The sequence below is a fragment of the Theropithecus gelada genome, chromosome 17 (genome assembly GCF_003255815.1).
Source record: "Theropithecus gelada isolate Dixy chromosome 17, Tgel_1.0, whole genome shotgun sequence".
In the NCBI taxonomy this organism is placed as follows: Eukaryota; Metazoa; Chordata; class Mammalia; order Primates; family Cercopithecidae; genus Theropithecus; species Theropithecus gelada.
The window spans coordinates 51,043,746-51,062,621 of NC_037685.1; the positions used below are offsets into that span (position 1 = coordinate 51,043,746).

At 45.0% G+C, this 18,876-nt stretch overlaps 1 protein-coding gene across 2 annotated transcripts in view; it reads right to left on the reverse strand.

Annotated features, from left to right (window-relative positions):
- Positions 1–7,663: 7,663 nt before the first annotated feature.
- TUBGCP3 (tubulin gamma complex associated protein 3) overlaps positions 7,664–18,876 on the reverse strand; it is a 96,116-nt gene continuing 84,903 nt past the window's right edge. For both annotated transcript variants that reach the window (XM_025364572.1, XM_025364571.1), the window contains exons 21-22: positions 11,888–12,004; positions 7,664–8,811 (exon numbers count right to left, since the gene is read on the reverse strand). In XM_025364572.1, coding sequence (XP_025220357.1) covers positions 8,653–8,811; positions 11,888–12,004 — 276 coding nt within the window. In that variant the 3' untranslated portion in view covers positions 7,664–8,652. The remainder of the gene's footprint in view (positions 8,812–11,887; positions 12,005–18,876) is intronic.

Genomic DNA, 18,876 nt, shown 5'->3' on the forward strand with positions numbered 1-18,876 from the left:
CTAACCATGAGAAAAATACCAGACAAAACCCGACTGAGGGATATTCTATAGAATACCGACCACTAATCCTCAAAATTGCTGGCGACATCAAAAACGAAAATCCGAGAAATGTCAAAGCTTAAAGGGGCCTAAGGAGATAAAACAACCAAATGTAACGTGATGTCCTGGATGGAATCTGGGAAGGGAGAAAGGTCATGTGAAAAAGCACCATCTGGCCGGGCACGGTGGCTCACGCCTGTAGTCCCAACGCTTTAGGTGGCCAAGGCGGGCAGATCACCTGAGGTCAAGCATTTGAGACCAGCCTGGCCAACATGGTGAAACCCTATCTACTAAAAATACAAAAATTAGCCAGGCATGGTGGTACACGCCAGTAATCCCAGCTACTCGGGAGGCTGAGGCAGAAGAATTGCTTGAACCTGGGAGGCGGAGGTTGCAGTGAGCTGAGATCGCGCCACTGCATTCCAGCCTGGGCGACAAAGCAAAGCAAAAGAAAGGAAGAGAGGAAAGGAGGAAGGGAGGAAGGGAGGGAAAAGGAAGGAAGGAAGGAAAAATGGGAGGGAAGGAGGGAGCGGAAAGCACAATCTGACAGAAATATAACATGAGCAATATAAGTAGTATAAATTTTCTAGCAGTTATATTAAAAAAAGTAAAAATAGGTAAAACTAATCTTAATAATGTATTTTATTTTACCAAATATATACAAAATAGTATCACTTCAACATGTAATCAGTATGAAAAAATATTGAAATACTTTACATTTTGTCCATATTAAATATCTGAAATTTAGGATGCATTTTACACTTACCCCGTATCCCCCGTCTCAGGGATGCCATTTACAATCCCAGTTGAGACTAGCCATACTTCAAGTGCCTGGCAACCACCTGTGATGAACAGGGCAGAGCTAAATAAATAGCCTTGATCTAAAGCCAGCAATTGAAATTACGATCATCACAGTGAGGACTCTCCATTAACTGTAGGCTAATACATAGACATTGCTTCCTCTGAAGAGCTCCATTTCATGGTTAAAATGACGGCAAAGGCTGGGTGCAGTGGCTTACGCCTATGATCCTAGCAATTTGGGAGGCCAAGGTAGGTGGATCACCTGAGGTCAGGAGTTCGAGACCAGCCTGGCCAACATAGTGAAACCCTGCCTCTACTAAAAATACAAAAATTAGCCAGGCGTGGTGACGGGAGCCTGTAGTCCCAGCTACTCAGGAGGTTGGGACACAAGAATCTCTTGAACCCAGGAGGTGGAGGTTGTAATGAGTGAGACTCCATCTAAATAAAAAAAAAAAAAAAAAATGACAGCAAAAAAGCAGCAGCAGCAGCTTCCCTGTGCATGTCAATATTTGTCTGTATTTTAATCCTATAAACTTTACCCCTGGGAGACTCTGTCCACACCATGGACTTAGATGAAAATCCCTATACTGATGAGGATATAACCTAGTAAATGCTCAATCTGAAAAAAGGATGAGCCATAGACTGGAAGGAAACATTTGCAAGTCACCTATCTAATAAAACACTTTATCCAGACATATTTTAAAAACTCTCAAAACTCAATAACAATAAAAGTGAAAACATATTTTGATAGATAAGGTTTCACAGCAGATAAGCACATGAAATGATGCTCAATAACATCACATTAGGAATACTGATGCCATTTACAAACCAGATCAATTAAAGCCACAATGAAATGCCACTACACACCTATAAGATGCCTAAAATGAAGAGTGCTGACCACGCTAAGAATGGACAAGGACTGGAGTCCCTGGAATCTCACACGCTTATGCTAAGAATGTCAAATGGTTTGACCATTTTGGCAGTCTCTTAAAAAATTAAATGCAAACCTTTCACATGATCTAGCCATTCCTCTCCTAAGAATTTACTCAAGAAAAATGAAAGCATTTATCTATATAACTTGTGCACCAATGTTCACAGCAGCTTTGTTTATAATGTACTTTGGGAACAACCCAAAGAGGCCCACACAGGAGAACAGATGAGCCCAGGGTGATACAGCCATAGCAGGGGCTACTCAGAAAAAAAGCAGAGCTAACTTCTGATGCAGGAACCGCATGAAATGCACCTGGACATAATTAGGGTTACTGAAAACACCCAACACAGACAAACCAAATGTAACAGAATTCTACAAAATGAGAGCCATCTACGACAGAAAGCAGGGCAGCAGCTGCCTGGGGATGGGACCATGACGAGAGGGGCAGGGAAGGCGCTATGCAAGAACGCTTCCTCCAGGGCTGTAGTGTTGGACTCCTGCTGCCCACGCCCATCAACATGCATCAGATTACAGACTTGAACTGTGTTAATATTAACACAATAACATATTCTGTGTCACGACAACCTAACCAGTGAGGCTACGACTGAGCATATTTCTTTGTGTTTTATATGTTTTCTTGTGTTTTGTATTTCTTTCCTAAATTCCTCACTGATATGCTTGGAATTATTAGTAGACGTTAAATTCATTTACAAGGGCCTGCTATAATTAAGAATATAGATTTTGTGGTCAATGTTGTAATTAGATTTTCTAAGTCTGTCATTTGTCTTGACTATTGTAATGTTGACTTTCACTGGGAAACAGTTTTCCATTTTATGTAGTTAAATCTTTCATCACCTTCCTTCATAGTTTTCATCCTTGGTGTCATGTTAAAAGTCAGAAACCCTGGGATTATAAAAATATTGCATTTTTTTCTAATAATTATGCTTTTAATCATTCATATTTATCCTACCTGAATTTAATCTAACTGAATTTTTCTTCTGAGCTAAAGTCTTTAATTTAAATTTTCTCCAAATGGTTTGTGCCTGAAACAATTTACCCCAAAGCATTTGTTGAATAATCAGACACTTGACGTATTTCTGTAGTGAACCTACTAAAGACCTGTGAACACTGGCAATTTTAGTCACTTTATTCCACTCCATGGATGTTTCTTTCTGTTCCTATACCACACTGTATATACACTATAGCTTTGTAATATATTTTGATACATGTTTGGCAAATTTTCCTTTTTCTTTTTCCAAAAGAAAAAAATTGAAGGAAAAAAAACCAAACTTCCCGGAAATTTTGAAATGTTAACTATATCCAGAATTAAGAAAATTAACAGAAATTACATACTAGTTAGGTATTAATAACATTGAAAATAAACTGTATATGTAAAAACCTGTGATAGTAACTACAGTTACATGCAGAGGATAACTTACAGTTGGAAATGCTTATTAAACAATGACACAACAAATTCTATACATATTCAATTCATGAAACATTAAACCAAAAGAAGATATTAAATATAAAATAGTAATTTATGGCCAGGCACAGTGGCTCACACCTGTAACCTGGGGAGGCCGAGGCGAGCGGATCACCTGAGGTCAGGAATTCGAGACTAGTCTGGCCAGTATAGTGAAACCCCATCTCTACCAAAAATGCAAAAATTAGCCAGGCGTGGTGACACGTACCTGTAGTCCCAGCTACTTGGGAGTCTGAGGCAGAAGAAAGACTTAAACCGGGAAGGTAGAGGTTGCAGTGAGCCGAGATCACGCTACTGCACTCCAGCCTGGGCAACAAGAGCCAAACACCGTCTCAGGGGGAAAAAAAAAAAAAGTAATTTATGAATAAAGCAAAAGAAAAAAAAATGTATCTATAGTAAAATAAGTAACACCCACCCCCAAAAAAAGATAATTCTTGAAAGACATAAACAAAATTTGGTAAATGTGACCAGCAAGGGAAAAGAGAGCCATGAATAGAAAATATTAAGGAATAAAACTCAAAAATGAATATTTGAAAAATTATCCAGGAATCTATGTAAAAATGAATGCCAACAAATTTGAAAACCTAAATGAAAATGCATACATTACCTCAGAATCAGGATATCTGAATGGTGCGGTAACCACAGTAGAAAGTGGAAATATTCTTTATAACCTGCCCACCAAAGATGCCGACCAGTTCATACGCTGCTAAAACTACAAGTCATTAGTACAAACACTTGTCCAAGACAGTGATTTTCCTGACAATTGGCAAAATTTTAAGAATCACATCATGAGCTCATCTGACCCGCCATTCTTCCTTTCTTTCCACCAAGTCACATTCCAACAGACGCTTGCACGTTCCAGTCCAGGTTCACCAAATACAGAAAGAACCTGGCCCCACCTACCATTTACACACTGAATTGCATTCTTTTGATCATTATTTCCGTACCAAAGAATATGGCAGACCTCAGAGGTATCTTGGGTCTGGTTGCAGACCACAAGAAAGGAAGTATCACAATAAAATGAGTCACACGAATTTTTGGGTTTCCAAGTGCATCCAAAAGTTATATTTACACTATAGTCTATTAAGTGTGCAACAGACAATGCCTAAAAAACCAACGTGCATAAACAATACTTTATTGCTAAAGTATGCTACTGAGCATCTGAGCCTTCAGCAAGTTGTCATCTTTTTGCTGGTGGAAGGTCTTGCCTAGATGCAGATACCTCCTGGCTGATCAGGGTGGTGGTTGCTGAAGGTTAGAGTGGCAGTGGCAGTCTTTAAAAAAAGACAACAATGAAGTTTGCCACATCAATCCACTCTTCTTTTTACAAAAGATTTCTCTGTAGCATGTGATACTGTTGGATAGCATTTTACCCACACTGAACTTCTTTCAACATTGGAGACAATCCTCTCAAACCCTGCCACTGCTTTACCAACTGCGTTTATGGAATATTCTCAATCCTTTGTTGTCATTTCAGCAACGTTCACAGCTTCTTCACCGTGAGTGGATTCCATCTCAAGAAACCACTTTCTTTGCTCATCCATAAGCAAAGATGATGGACAGATGAACGTTGCAACTAGGTGGCTACATGAATGAGCAACTCCTCATCCATTTAAGTTGCATCGTAAGATTGCAGTAGTTCAGTCACATCTTCAGGCTCCGCTTCTAATTCTCCTTCTCTTACTAGTCCCACGACATCTGCAGTTCCTTCCTCCACTGATGTCTCGACCCTCGAAGTCATCCATGAGGATTAGAATCATCTTCTTCCAAACTCCTATTTATGCTGACATTTTTACCTCCTCCCATGAATCGTGTTCATGATGGCATCTAGAATGGTAAATCCTTTCCAGAAGGTTTTCAGTTTACTTTTCCAAGATCCTTCAGAGGAAGCACTATTTATGGCAGCTATAGCCTTACCAACTGTATTTCCTAAATCATAACACTTGAAAGTTGAAATTACTCCTTGATCCTGTGGAACGGATGTTGTGTTAGCAGGCAGGAAAACAACATGCACCTCCTTGTACATCTCCAGCAGAGCTCGTGGGCAACCAGGTACACCATCAATGAGCAGTAACATTTTGAAAATAACCTTTTTTTCTGAGCAATCGATCTCGGGGGGTGGGGGGGGCGGGGGTGTGGTTAAAATATTCAGTAAACCAGGCTGTAAATAGATGTGTTGTCATCCAGGCTTTGTTGTTCCATTTAGAGAGCACAGGCAGAGATTCAGCAACCCTCTTCAGCGCCCTAGGATTTCCAGAAGGGCCAGTGAGCATTGGCCTTAACTGAGCATCACCAGCTGCATTAATTGGCCCCTAGCAAGACAATCAGCCTCTCCACTGAAGGTAAGACACTGACTTCTCTCTAGCTATGAAAGTCCTAGATGGCATCTTCTTCCCACAGAAGACCCTTTCGTCTACAATGAAAACGTGTCAGTCTGGCCACGTTCATCAATTAGCTCAGCTAGGTCTTCTGGACGACTTGCTGCAGCTTCTCCATCAGCTCCTGCTGCTTCACCTTGCAGTTGTGTTATGGAGACAGCTTCTTTCCTTCAACCTCATCCAGCCACCTCTGCTAGCCTCCAGCTTTGCTTCTGCGGCTTCCTCACCTCTCTCAGCCTTCACCGAATTGAAGTGAGGGCCTTGCTCTGGATTAGGCTTTCGCTTACGTGAATGTTGTGCTGGTTTGATCTCCTAGCCAGACCACTACGACTTTCTCCGTATCAGTAATGAGACTGTTTTGCTTTCCTGTCTTTCTATGTTCACTGGAATATCACTTTTCATTTCCTTCAAGAACTTCTCCTTCGCATTCACATGACCAACTGTTTGGCAGAAGAGGCCTTTCAACCTATGTTGGCTTTCAACACGCCTTCCTCGCTGAGCTTAGTCATTTCTAGCTTTTGACTTAGAGTGGGATACGTGTGACTCTACCTTTTACTTGAACACTTAGAGGCCACCGTAGGGTTAACTGGCCTAATTTCAATATTGCTGTGTCTAGGAATAGAGAGGGCTGAGAAGAGGCAGAGAGGCTGGGGAATGGCCACGCAGTGGGGCGCTCAGAACACACGCATCGTTTGTGGATGAAGGCTGCCCCTTACATATGCCTCAGCTGCACCACACATCTCTTCCACACAGGCCACGTTAACAAGATTCAAGTATGCCTATGGCTATTTGGTAAAAGTACTCTTTTCCTTCAACAAAGCTGTGTCCTTCTGTCCTACATTTTAATGTCTGGAGGCACATTTTTCCAGAGGTACTTGAGAATCATGATGCCATGAACACTGCAGTTGACAACCAGGCAAGAAAGGCAAGAATATTCCCCTCTCCAGTCGAGCCTACCCATGCAGCAGGATATGAGGGCTGCCAACCCTTCTAACCAAGGATATCTGTGTCTTCGGCCACAGTCACTGAACTTCCTGGTGAGCGAGAGGTGTCCTTGTGGACGGAGCCAGGTGGCCTGCTTGAGCTGCCCAGGACCCTAAGGATACAGCATCACTAATCTTTACAATAAGCATGACACGTAAGAATAATTAGCATTTTCTGGATAAAGACGCGACCCTCCCAGAGCTTGGTGCGGTCGCCCACACCGTGGGTTCTCCTTTTCGCACAAGCCCAGTGTGGAGCCCCCAAGTCATCCATGCGGGCCTGATGCTGGGTTTTGGGACCCCGGCTCCCTAACTAGCCCAGCTGTGCATCCACAATGACGGGGAGTGGGTCCCACGCAGCTCCTCAGAGGCCTCACCCCATCCCAGCTCCCACCCTCAGACCCGCAGGCACCCCCCAGGGCCACACTCCCCAGAAGTCCTCCATAGTCCACAAATCTGACCTAAATCCTGGTGACTCCTACACTCCAATGGAGTCGTAATCTCTAAAATCGAGGGCGGGCTTTGCTAGGGTGCTTTTTACCGAGGATTAATCCCTGGAACAACTCTCTGAAATAAAATAAAATAAAATTAAATTAAATTAAAATAAAATAAAATAAAATAAAATAAAATCTGGCTGCATGGTCAATAACCTGGGCACATCTCTCTCGGAGATACACAATACGCCATACTTTCTAGAAAACCTTGCAGTAGAAAAACCTGTTTCAAATTTCTGATTTTATGAAGTTTAAAACTAAAATAACATTGAATTTCCGGCCTTCGCCATGGATTCGTTTCTGCATGGCCAAGATTCCTGACAGCCCCTTCAGTTTTAAATGGAATTCATACCTAAAGGAGTCAGAGGTGTGAAGCTCCTGAGGCCTGAGTGGTGGCACTGCCTTCGCTTCTACACCAAAAGTCATGCAAAGTCTAATTTCCTGGTTTCGTTTATTAAATAATTCATATGCTGTAGTATATTAAATCAAATCCTATCAACCCTCAAATCCAGCAAGTAAACTGTCCCTTCCTTAACTATTCAAGAAATAACGAATGCATCTGAAAGATAATTGCTTTTAATTTTCTAAATTTTCACTTATGCAACATAAAGGCAGATTTATGTGACCTGATAATGACATTTTTACAAAAAACAATCCCCCCAACCCCAACATCTTGGTCAGTAGTATATAAATATTTACAATGAAAAAATAGGCAAGGAAAAAGGAAATCTTCATTATCCATGTCGATTTCTTTCCAATGCTTATCAGGGACTTTGAAAATAAAATACTCCATTAACTTTTTCTCATCATTCCTATGTACACGCTGCTTTAGCTGACGCATTCACGGTATTTGGGTTGCACTGTGTAACAGTATTTTTGTTCTCTATCACTCCTACTTTTTTCTATACTATTTTAAAAATCTGAAATAGTAAATTAAATATAAAAATGTAAACTCTGGAAGGAGAGAAAATAAGAATAAATATGTGTAAAGGTAATGCATTAAGATACAAAGGATCTCACAGAGGCTAATATTTTACAACACTCAAAAAAAATAAAATGCTCTATATATGTTCTTAGTTGGGACATTTTGTTTCAATTTAATTTTTGGTTATGTTAACAAAAATTACCTCTAAAGAGGATGTTAAAAAAATAGTAATGACGTTACCATCTTAACTAATGAATATGCTATCACCCTAATTTTTTCTAAAAGAAATGGATTTTTTAAAGTGACAAATATAAAGTATAACATAGAAAGCTTAAGAAGCCTCAGCAAATTATGGTATCTTTTAGCGATGAAGACTTTTAGAGACAAATGTGAACAGGGCAGCCAGCCTACTTGACTTAGTGATTTACAAATGCATTCGACTCCGACGTGAGAAACACGCGTGGCTTCTCCCGCACGCCGCTCCGCTGAAACATGGCGCACTTGTGGGCAGAAGGGCAGGACACCCGCAGCGTGCAGGTCCTGGAGGACGTCGATGGGAATTTCGTGTCTAGCGGTGCAAGGAACATCATCTGCAGCTCCCTGTGAGGACCGCGAGCTTCACGTGTGGGAGCTGCGCCGCCCCCTGGTACCCAGAGACACGCGGAGCCTGGGCTCCCTGGCTTTGTAATGCTCATTGAAGTCCAGCCTGAAGCTAAGAAACCGAAGACTTTCATCAGAGCTGGTCGTCAGTAACACCAAAAACTGCTGCACGATACCCTGAAAAGAAGCAAAAGGAGTGAAATATTGTTTCAGGAAAGAACGACCCACAAATGTATTCCCCAGACCTTAATCCCCTTTGGGTTGGGTCTGTTTTTCCTTCCAGATCAACAGGCCCTTAGTAAATGCCCACCAGGGCAGGTGTCCAGGGAGCAAGGGCTGCTGGTCAGTGCACCTGCATTAGGAACAGGCGCCCTTTCACAAGGACAAATTAGTGAAGAATACATTTTATTTGAAAACAACTAACCAATAGGTTTTTTCACTTTGTTCTTAAGTTCCACGAGAATAAGCAAAACAGCAAAGTAACAGATGTTAGAACATTCTATTCATTTTGAATGCAGAACTCAGTGCCACACAGTTCATCTTTCACATGACTCACAAAAGAGGATTTCGTACTGGAGCCCTCGCTGGAGAACAAATTGAGAGCATCGGTCAGGTCTGTGGGTCTAGCTGCTGTAAGTGAGGCTGCAGCCGCCCTCTTCATGGGCACTGGTGTCACTACCATCCTGTTACTGAAGGGCGTTTGTAAAGATGTGACAGAAGTTTCCCCTAACTCTGATTAGACTAAAGGACCGGCTGCTTCTATTTCAGGCTGAAAGACTTGCGTACTGAGTACAGGCCCATGCCTGCCCAGTGCCGGAGCCTGCTCCATGCCACGGGGTGCTGATCTGTTCAAGAGCTACTGGCCTGGAAAGGCCTCATCTGCAGAGAAAAAGTCACTGAGGCACCGTGCCCTCACCAAGCCCCACCCAAGTCTTCACCAGCTATCGCTGCCCCTTCCCAGCTTCTAGTCAGAAACACGAATGCCAAAGCTCACAGGCAGGTCTGGGCACAGGCTCTAGTGTGTTGATAAAGTAACTTCACCTCTGATCAGGCAAACACTGTGTGTGTGTGCACGCGCGTGCATGCGTGTGTGTGTGTGTGAATCACTGCCTTTTTAGGTGAGGGGAGAACACTCCTAAGAAGTTATATTGCCAAAATATAGACAGTGACTTCCTGTTTCGTGATGATGTGATGAAATCGAAATACAACGATCTGTGAAACTGACTAAAAGGAAATCTAAGAATATTTCTTCACAGGTTTGAGACTGGATGTTCTTTCCCAGTCAATGGCAGTAACCCCCTGCTGTCTCCGGCACCACCACAGAGAGCAGAGACAGACTTCTGCTGTTACAGAAAAGAATCTTCTTTGTAAATTATTACCATTCAGATTTAAGACTGTAATTTGAGCAAAACTGGGATTACAGTGATCAAAATTACTTTTTAAAAATGTATTAACTCCCTCAGGAAAATGTGGAACCATGAACAAGAACATCGTTGTCTCTCTCAGAAATAAGCACAGACAAATCTTCACAATTCCACGCTGCTCCCTTGTAGCCACACAAAGGATTTGTCTGCCTGATGTCAGTAAGTTGTATGGACCTAACCAGTAGGTGCCCATTTTTAAGAAACAGGAATACATACTGTACAAATAACATGAGTTCAAGAAGGCATCGTGTCCAAACACCATTCAATAGGGATGCCTGTGCACAGAGCATGACTGCCAGTCACTATCCCCTTTTATGAAACTTCAACAAGAATGCAAAAAGTAGGCCAAGGCCAGAGTAAGACACCTTGTAAAAGGGACAATGTTCCTTCTTAGTTATCTTGAAGAAAAATGAATATTTAAAAAGTATGAGGGCCGGGCATGGTGGCTCATGCCTGTAATCCCAGAACTTTGGGAGGCTGAGGCAGGTGGATCACTTGAGGTCAGGAGTTCAAGACCAGTCGGGCCAACATGGTGAAACCCTGTCTCTACTAAAAATATAACAATTAGCTGGGTGTGGTGGTGCATGCTTGTAATCCCAGCTACTCGGGAGGCTGAGGCAGTAGAATTGTTTGAACCCACCAGGTGGGGGTTGCAGTGAGCCAAGATCACACCACTGCACTGCAGCCTGGGTGACAGAGCGAGACTTGGTCTCAAAAAAAAAAAGATATGAGGACCTGGGAAACAAACTAGATGCCACAGAACGGAGCGAGTGAGGTCTCACTTTCAATTCTGAACCACATGAAGGCACCAGCACACAAACCCACGATGTCGGAGGGCTGGAGGACTGATGCTCCACAACTACTGATCAGCGACTAAACAAATATTTTTCATGAAATCTCTTCATCTCTACTTCTAAGATCACACTGAGAAATGGAAGAAATGAGAAACTGGACCCATACATGAAGGCAAAAGCAGAGGTACAGACGTGCAGAGCAGCCGTCCCCGGCCTTCTGGGGTCTCTACAACGTCTGCTGGCTGCCCGGCCCCTCACCCAGGCTGGGCAGCTAGTCCCCATTGGGAGTCACAGAAAAGCCCAAGTGAAGGCTGCAGAGACGCCTGCAGGTCCCCACAGTCCCACCACAGGGGAGCACAGGGGCCACCCCCGAGTCCCCACACCCACCATAGGGGAGCACAGGAGCTACCCCTGGGTCCCCACATCCCACCACAGGGAAGCGCCAGGGCCACCCCACCATGGGGGAGCACAGGGGCCACCCCAGGTCCCCACACCCATCACAGGGGAGCACAGCAGCTACCCCCGGGTCCCCACACCCCACCACAGGGGAGCGCAGGGGCCACCCCCAGGTCCCCACACCCACCACGGGGGAGCACAGGGGCCACCCCCGGGTCCCCACACCCCACCACGGGGGAGAGCAGGGGCCACCCCCGGGTCCCCACACCCCACCACGGGGGAGCGCAGGGGCTACCCCTGGGTCCCCACATCCCACCAGAGGAGTGCAGGGGCCACCCCCAAGTCCCCACACCCACCACGGGGGAGCACAGGAGTTACCCCCGGGTCCCCGCACCCACCACGGGGGAGCACAGGGGCCACCCTTTGACCAGGGTTCTCACTGGCGGCACAATGGCAATGCCCGGAGCCCAGGTATACCTGAGTCCCCCAGAGGGTCACAGGGTCCACCATGGGTGCTACTCAAACCTACACAAGTAAGTGCCAGACTGACAGGGCTGACTCAGCTCTCGTCACTGTGAAAGCAAGTGTCAGGAACAGAACATGGGCAGAGTGGTGTGAAGAGCCACTCCTCATACACACCTGGTAGAAATGGGTCAATATTCGCAACTGTGAGCACATTTTCGGTATAGATTCTTTAAATTCTCCAATCCTCTTATTTTCCTCCTCTTCCTCTGCTGCCGTCACTCCCCACTGGCCCTGGAGCATCAAAAGTACCAAACGTAAGTAAAATCACGATGGAAAACAGATTACAGAGTAGGGCTGAAAACAGGTATGTGAGGAGCGGGACGTGTCTGCTTTTTATGCCTCTCTGTACCGTTCAATACTTTCACAATCATTTTCTGATGCCAGACTGCTCTCCAGTTTACTTTTTCCAGTTAACAATGTATCTTGAAAATATTTCATATGAACACATTTGAGCGCAGAGAACTGCCTCTGTTGTTTTTAATATCACATTGTATAACGTGTAACAATGTATATCGTTCATCTCATTTAGTGTGATGTAAACAGCCTTCTATCCTTCCCTTGTGCTGTACACGTTTTTATACAACAAAGACAGTATGTGTGAAAGTGGAACCAGCTGGCTCAAAGTGTCCGCACCCTTTAAACTATGATCTTGACTTTAATGAGAATGCTTCTAGTTCCCTAACCATGATGTATTTTTCAGTACTGGAGATATACCCATTTATTTCTATTTTTAAGATCATTTTCAATCAATGATGAATTTGACTAAATGTCTTCTCAGATAGCATACATAGGAATTTTTTTTTCTTTTCTTTTTTTGAGATGGAGTTTCACTCTCCCAGGCTGGAATGCAATGGCGTGACCTCGGCTCACTGCAACCTCAGCCTCCTGGGTTCAAGTGATTCTTCTGCCTCAGCCTCCCGAGTAGCTGGGATTATAGGCATGAACCACCATGCCCGGCTAATTTTGTATTTTTAGTAGAGACGGGGTTTCACCATGTTGACCAGGCTTGTCTCGAACTCCTGACCTCAGGTGATCTGCCCGCCTCGGCCTCCCAAAGTGCAGGGATTACAGGCAGGAGCCACCGCTCCCAGCCATGATTTAATTCGCTTGTCAAATACGGTGAATTATACTACTGGATTTCCCAAACCTACGCATTCCTGAAATAAATCCTAGTCTTCGTAAATTACGCTTTTAAATTCTGCTAGCCATTTTTCAATTATATTTTATGTGAAATTTCGCCATCAATATTTATAACCCAGATTTGTTTTTTCTCAGATAGGGCATCAGCCTCGTGATGCTTCCTACACAAGTTAGAAACTCTCCTTTTCTGACTTGGAACAATTCACAGAGCACAAAGCTGACCACTGGTGCGTTTGGGAGGCTTTCTCAGCACGGCTGACCTGATGCTTTTTGGTGGGAGCCCTTCGACGGCTTTGTTTCTTCTTTAGTATTTGTCCCGCTTACAATTTCCCTTCTCTCATGGGGCCAATTTCGGAAACCTATGGAAAATGATTTCCTTCAAGTAGATTTTTTCCACAGAGCTGAGCAAAAGAGTATGTTCTTTTCACTTGTTTTGTAAGTTTGTGCCTTCTCCTCCCACTACCTCTCAGATTCCTTCATGGCTTAATTTCCCTCCACTCCTTGGCCCCCAAAAAGGCCCAGCTCTTGGACTTTATTAACTTGTTTTCTGATTCACTAATTTTCACTTTCATCTTTACTAATTATGTCCTTTGGCTTTTTCTTTAGGTTTCATTCCTGCTTTTCCAACTTTTTGAGTGGGATGTTTATTTACGTTCATTCTCTCCAATTTATTAATACAGGCAGTTATGAATTTTCATATTTTCTTATTTATGTGCATTTTATCTTCCATAGTCTGTAAGAAACTGATTATTTGTCTAATATCCATGTGTTTTGACCCATTTCTCCCTGTTTGCTGGTGGTTTTCTAAGTGAGTACTGATACGGCGTGACCTGGGCCTTGCAGGAAGCCTGCTCTGCGTGGTCCTCATGTGCCCCGTTCCTCCCATCACTCCAACGCGCCCTTCCTGCCGTGTTTACTGCCTGCTCTGCGTGGTCCTCACTGTGCCCTGCTCCTCCCACCACTCCAACGCGCCCTTCCTGCCGTGCTTACTGCCTGCTCTGCGTGGTCCTCACTGTGCCCTGCTCCTCCCATCACTGCATCGCGCCCTTCCTGCCGTGTTTACTGTTTTGTGCTCTGCGTGGTCCTCACTGTGCCCTGCTCCTCCCACCACTCCAACGCGCCCTTCCTGCCGTGTTCACTGTTCTGTGCTCTGAACCACAACCTGCTTTGCTTTGAAGAATTTAATTTGCTTTATGTGCCTTGTTCATGTCCACTGTTTTCTTTCTGAACTGTCTACATCACTCTGTTCTACGCCACAACTTCCCAATTTGTCTTCTTCCCCCTCCCGCCTTTGTGTGGAAAACAGGGTCTTGCTATATTGCCCAGGCAGGTCTCCAACTCCTGGGCTCAAGCGATCCTCCCACCTCTGCCTCCCTAAGAGCTGGAATTACAGGCGTGAGTCACCGCGCCCGGCCAGAACTTCCCAGTTGGTAGGTCTGCCCAGATAATGACCTTCAGCCCTCAGCTACCAGCCATCCAGCACCCCCACCCGGGCCATCAAGCAAACACCATCTCTACTGAGCAGCTTTGAACCCAAGTCCCCTGATCGACGTGACGTACATCTGCTCTTAGTTCTGTCTTCATATTTATACTGCGCTTTCCAGTTTGAGGGTGGTAATCTTCTACCATATCACCTGTGTTTCTTCTAATAGCCAGGCAGTGACACTGCGTCCCAGTGGTTACCTTTTTACCTATACTTCATAAGACATTCCATCTTTTTCTTCGGATGGTATCAATATTCTAATCTGGGCAATAATAATTATTGTCCTCCTTCCTTTTGCCATCTGATTTTAGAAAACATTCTATTCATATCTCTAACATCTTTTAACACAGGTATACCTGTTTTACTTCATTTATGAGCTTTAAACAGTATCTTTTGATGCTTGGTTGCAAAAGATAAAGAAATAACAGTACTTACTTTCCATCTTTTCCTCACCAACCTCTTTTATTTCTTTAAACAAATTTTTGAAATTTACTATTTTACTGTAGTATAACACACATAAAAAAGTGTAAAAACTCATACGTGAACAGCTTAATAAGTTATCACAAGATGAATATGCCCAGGTCACCCCCATGCAGATGCAGAGCAAGGGCAACTCAGCACCCAGATGTTCCTGTGGCCCCTTCCAATCACCACCTCTCCTCCTGGAGAAGCCCTGGCTATGGGAACGGGGCCTGGTGTGCCTGAGACGCTCTAGCTACGGGAATGGGGCCTGGTGTGCCTGAGATGCCCTGGCTATGGGAACGGGGCCTGGTGTGCCTGAGACGCTCTAGCTACGGGAATGGGGCCTGGTGTGCTTGAGACGCCCTTGACTATGGGAACCGGGCCTGGTGTGCCTGAGATACTCTAGCTACAGGAATGGGGCCTGGTGTGCCTGAGACACCCTAGCTATGGGAACTGGGCCTGGTGTGTCTGAGATACTCTAGCTACGGGAATGGGGCCTGGTGTGCCTGAGACACCCTAGCTATGGGAACTGGGCCTGGTGTGCCTGAGACGCTCTAGCTATGGGAACGGGGCCTGGTGTGCCTGAGATACTCTAGCTACGGGAATGGGGCCTGGTGTGCCTGAGACGCACTAGCTACGGGAATGGGGCCTGGTGTGCCTGAGACGCACTAGCTATGGGAATGGGGCCTGGTGTGCCTGAGACGCTCTAGCTATGGGAACGGGGCCTGGTGTGCCTGAGACACTCTGGCTGTGGGAATGGGGCCTGGTGTGCCTGAGACGCTCTAGCTATGGGAACGGGGCCTGGTGTGTCTGAGATACTCTAGCTACGGGAACGGGGCCTGGTGTGCCTGAGACACTCTGGCTGTGGGAATGGGGCCTGGTGTGCCTGAGACACCCTAGCTATGGGAACGGGGCCTGGTGTGCCTGAGACACTCTGGCTGTGGGAATGGGGCCTGGTGTGCCTGAGACACCCTAGCTATGGGAACGGGGCCTGGTGTGCCTGAGACGCTCTAGCTATGGGAACGGGGCCTGGTGTGCCTGAGACACTCTGGCTGTGGGAATGGGGCCTGGTGTGCCTGAGACGCACTAGCTATGGGAATGGGGCCTGGTGTGCCTGAGACGCTCTAGCTATGGGAACGGGGCCTGGTGTGTCTGAGATACTCTAGCTACGGGAACGGGGCCTGGTGTGCCTGAGACACTCTGGCTGTGGGAATGGGGCCTGGTGTGCCTGAGACACCCTAGCTATGGGAACGGGGCCTGGTGTGCCTGAGACGCTCTAGCTATGGGAACGGGGCCTGGTGTGCCTGAGACGCTCTAGCTATGGGAACGGGGCCTGGTGTGCCTGAGATACTCTGGCTGTGGGAATGGGGCCTGGTGTGCCTGAGACGCACTAGCTATGGGAACGGGGCCTGGTGTGCCTGAGACACTCTGGCTGTGGGAATGGGGCCTGGTGTGCCTGAGACGCACTAGCTATGGGAACGGGGCCTGGTGTGCCTGAGACACTCTGGCTGTGGGAATGGGGCCTGGTGTGCCTGAGACGCACTAGCTATGGGAATGGGACCTGGTGCGCCTGAGACGCTCTAGCTATGGGAACGGGGCCTGGTGTGCCTGAGACGCTCTGGCTGTGGGAATGGGGCCTGGTGTGCCTGAGACGCACTAGCTATGGGAATGGGGCCTGGTGTGCCTGAGACGCTCTAGCTATGGGAACGGGGCCTGGTGTGCCTGAGACACTCTGGCTGTGGGAATGGGGCCTGGTGTGCCTGAGACGCACTTCTGTTGGGCACTACACCTAGGAGAGAGAATGCTGGGTCAGAGTAGTCCTGAGTTCAGCACTGGTCACTGCCTAACAGTATTGCAAAGTGGTTATTCCAGTTTATCCAGAACCAGCAGCAGAAGAGTTGTCTCACATCCTGACCAACATTTGTTGGTGTATGCCTTTAAAATTTTAACATTAAACATCTAAACTTAGTAGAGTAAAATAGTATATTTTGAGCTGCTTAAAATTAGCCAATGCTGCCTAATTAGGCCCAGGCCCCATGGCTCTCAGCGCCACGTGCCACAGAGTAAAGTCTTCCTGTGGGCTTCTGGCCCTTACCCTGTTCCACTTACTTGTCTTTCCTTGAGCCCACACCACTCTTTTAACTACTGTGATCTTATTCTGTAACTTAAGGACATACGTGTGCTCGACTATAAACTTACGTCCACGGTGGCTGGACTAATTCCCGTCCCCTCAGCAGTGTGCGAGGGTTCCCTTTACTTCACATCCTCATCAGCATTTGTTCTTGCCTGACTTCTGGATAAAAGCCATTGTAACTGGGGTGAGATGATAGCACACTGTAGTTTTGATCTGCATATCTCTGATAATCCATGATGTTGAGCATCTTTTCAGATGCCTGTTTGCCATTTGCATGTCTTCTTTCAAGAAACGTCCATTCAGATCCTTTGCCCATTTTTTAACTGAATTACTAGATTTTTTCCAGTTAAGCTGTTTGAGCTCCTTATATATTCTGGTTATCAATCCCTCGCCAATGGGTAGTTTGCAGATATTTTCTCCCGTTGTCTGGGCTGCCTCTTCACTTTGTTGATTGCTTCCTTTGGGTGCAGAAGCTTGTTAACTTGATGTGACCCCATTTGTCCATTTTTGCCGTTGCTCGTAGAGTATTACTCAAGACATCTTTGCCCAGACCAATGTCCTAGTTTCCCCCAATGTTTGCCTTTAGTAGTTCCACAATGTGAGATCTTAGATTTAAGTCTTTAATCCATTTCGATTTGATTTTTGTACATGGCAAGAGACATTTTACACAACCACAGACTTTTGTAACAACAACAACAAAATGCCAGCTTTCTTTCCTTCTCTCTGTACTTCCTCTCAGCTCGCAGCCCTGGCTGGGAGCATCAGTGCAGGAGCGTGTGTGTCTCATTCAGGGATGTGCTTCCAATATTTCACCCCAAGTATGATGTTTTATTATAAGATTATTCATGCAAACCTTTTTATTGGGTTTTACTTGGTATTAAATGATTTTCTCCATCTATTGAGATGATCATATAATTTTTCCACTTTAGTTTATAAGCATGAATTACAATATTTTTATTAGAATGATAACAGGGAGGGTTCTATGCTTGGAATAAGCTGAAACTTGTAACACATTATCGTTTTGATCTATCAGTGTGATAATACTGTGGATTTCCCAATCCTTGTTTACAAGGGAGACTAGGACACAGAGAGCAACAAAAGCTAAACTCCCCAGATGCTTTGTTTTGGCATCAGGTTACTATCTTAGATAACTATATTCAATTCTGTTTGATAAGTAAAAGCAATCCCTAAAAATTAAAAGCCAAAATGAAACCACTTAACCTAACCGTGCAGTGAGTTGGTAGAAGACCTTTATGGGAGCCAAACTATTTCAAGGATATCACCACATGGAATTTGAATGCTTCTATTTAGTGGAAAAAATTTCAGCAAAAAATTTTTTTAAATTATTAGAATAACAGAATAAATATTTTTTCCCTCAAAAAAGAAAAATGCAAAAAAAGTAAAACTATTTTCAAAACTATACTGTTCCCGTATCAGTGGCAGCATCGGGATTCTCATTCTGAGACAGTCACATGTATGGGTGCAAGCACGGATGCATTATCGTAAGACGGCAAATAATTAAGTATGATCATGTTAGAAACCAAGGTTTTCAACATTGAAGATACATTGATAAAAAATGAAAGTAAAAGTCCTACATTTGTATTGTAAAATCACTATAAATTGATATTTATAGTGTGTGAGAAGAAAAGTGGAAAGAAACAGAAGAGCCATGAGGAGGAGGAGAAGGACCCTTTGGAGTCCCCCACCCAATGGCAGCACAAGGAGAACATGGCGGCACCAGGGGGTGCAGCCGGTGGGCGCCGCTTCGGTCCCAGCACACACCCGGGGCTCTGTCACCTTTCCAGGAAGCGACTTGCATGATCTCTTCAGAACTTTCAGGGGACCTCAGGTCGAAATGATGGCTTTGAATATTATCTTGCCTTT